Genomic DNA, 1,286 nt, shown 5'->3' with positions numbered 1-1,286 from the left:
GAGGGTCCTTAAAGGTCAACTGAGGGATGGTTTGGGTTGGGTTGGGAGGGTCCTTAAAGGTCAACTGAGGGATGGGTTGGGTTGGGAGGGTCCTTAAAGGTCAACTGAGGGATGGTTTGGGTTGGGTTGGGAGGGTCCTTAAAGGTCAGCCGAGCGATGGGTTGGGTTGGAAGGGTCCTTAAAGGTCAGCCGAGCGATTGGTTGGGTTGGGAGGGTCCTTAAAGGTCAACTGAGGGATGGGTTGGGTTGGGTTGGGAGGGTCCTTAAAGGTCAACTGAGGGATGGTTTGGGTTGGGTTGGGAGGGTCCTTAAAGGTCAACTGAGGGATGGGTTGGGTTGGGAGGGTCCATAAAGGTCAACCTTAGAACCGTACAACCATAGAAATGGTTTGGGTTGAGGGGACCTTGTCCGAGTTGGACCGTGGTGTCAGGCTGTGGTCCGATCACAGGTGGCCGCTGGGGGCCCCTTCCAACTCAAGTGGTTCTGTGCTCCTATGACCTTAGTGATCATCAGTGGAACCATGGGATGGTTGGGTTCGGAGGGTCCTGGAAGGTCACCATGGAGTGGTTTGGGCTGGGAGGGTCCTTTAAAAGTCAACCTTAGAACCACGCAACCATAGAAATGGTTTGGGTTGGGGGGACATTGCCCCGGTTCATTGTGGGGGGTGGGGCCAGGTGGCCATTGGGGGCCTCTCCCAACTCCAAGGGTCCCGTGATCCTTCCGTAGTGTGGGGCTCACTCAGGTGTGGGGGGGGGGCTGGGGGGGGCACCCTAACCCTAACCCGAACCCTAACCCTGTCCCTGGGCTGCAGGAATTGTCTTCAGACCCTGCCAGGAGAGCACCGGGGCTTGGGGGAGGATGGGGGCTGTGGGTCCGGGCTGGTGGGGCCGCGTGGGGGGGGTGTCACCCCACGGTCACCGGGGGGGGCCGCGTCACAGCCTCCATGTCCGCCAGGTTCAAGAACGTCATCTTCGACATCGTCCCGTGCCAGGAGTCGGGCAGGTTCCAGGTGAAAGCCAAATTCATGGGGGTGGACATGGAGAGGTTCCAGCTGCATTACCAGGTGGGAGCCCCGGGGGGTGATGGGGGGGAGCGGGCTGGGGGGGGCCGCGGTGACGGAGCTCTCCCCCCCCCAGGATCTGCTGCAGCTGCAGTACGAGGGCGTCGCCGTCATGAAGATGTTCGACAAAGCCAAAGTCAACGTCAACCTGCTCCTCTTCCTCCTGAATAAGAAGTTCTTCAAGAAGTGAACGCCGCCTGGGGGGGCACTGGGGGTGACTCCCACC

The 1,286-nt window shown here is 60.1% G+C and overlaps 1 protein-coding gene across 1 annotated transcript in view; it reads left to right on the top strand.

The window, feature by feature from the left end:
- The window catches only part of LOC110388029 (ras GTPase-activating-like protein IQGAP3), a 9,031-nt gene extending 7,745 nt beyond the window's left edge, over positions 1-1,286 (top strand). The window contains exons 12-13 of the mRNA XM_021376815.1: positions 955-1,063; positions 1,137-1,286. Coding sequence (XP_021232490.1) covers positions 955-1,063; positions 1,137-1,250 — 223 coding nt within the window. The 3' untranslated portion in view covers positions 1,251-1,286. The remainder of the gene's footprint in view (positions 1-954; positions 1,064-1,136) is intronic.

The sequence above is a fragment of the Numida meleagris genome, chromosome 24, assembly GCF_002078875.1.
Source record: "Numida meleagris isolate 19003 breed g44 Domestic line chromosome 24, NumMel1.0, whole genome shotgun sequence".
NCBI lineage: Eukaryota > Metazoa > Chordata > Aves > Galliformes > Numididae > Numida > Numida meleagris.
Note: the sequence above shows the minus strand (reverse complement) of the source record. Positions and strands in the feature narration are given on the sequence as shown.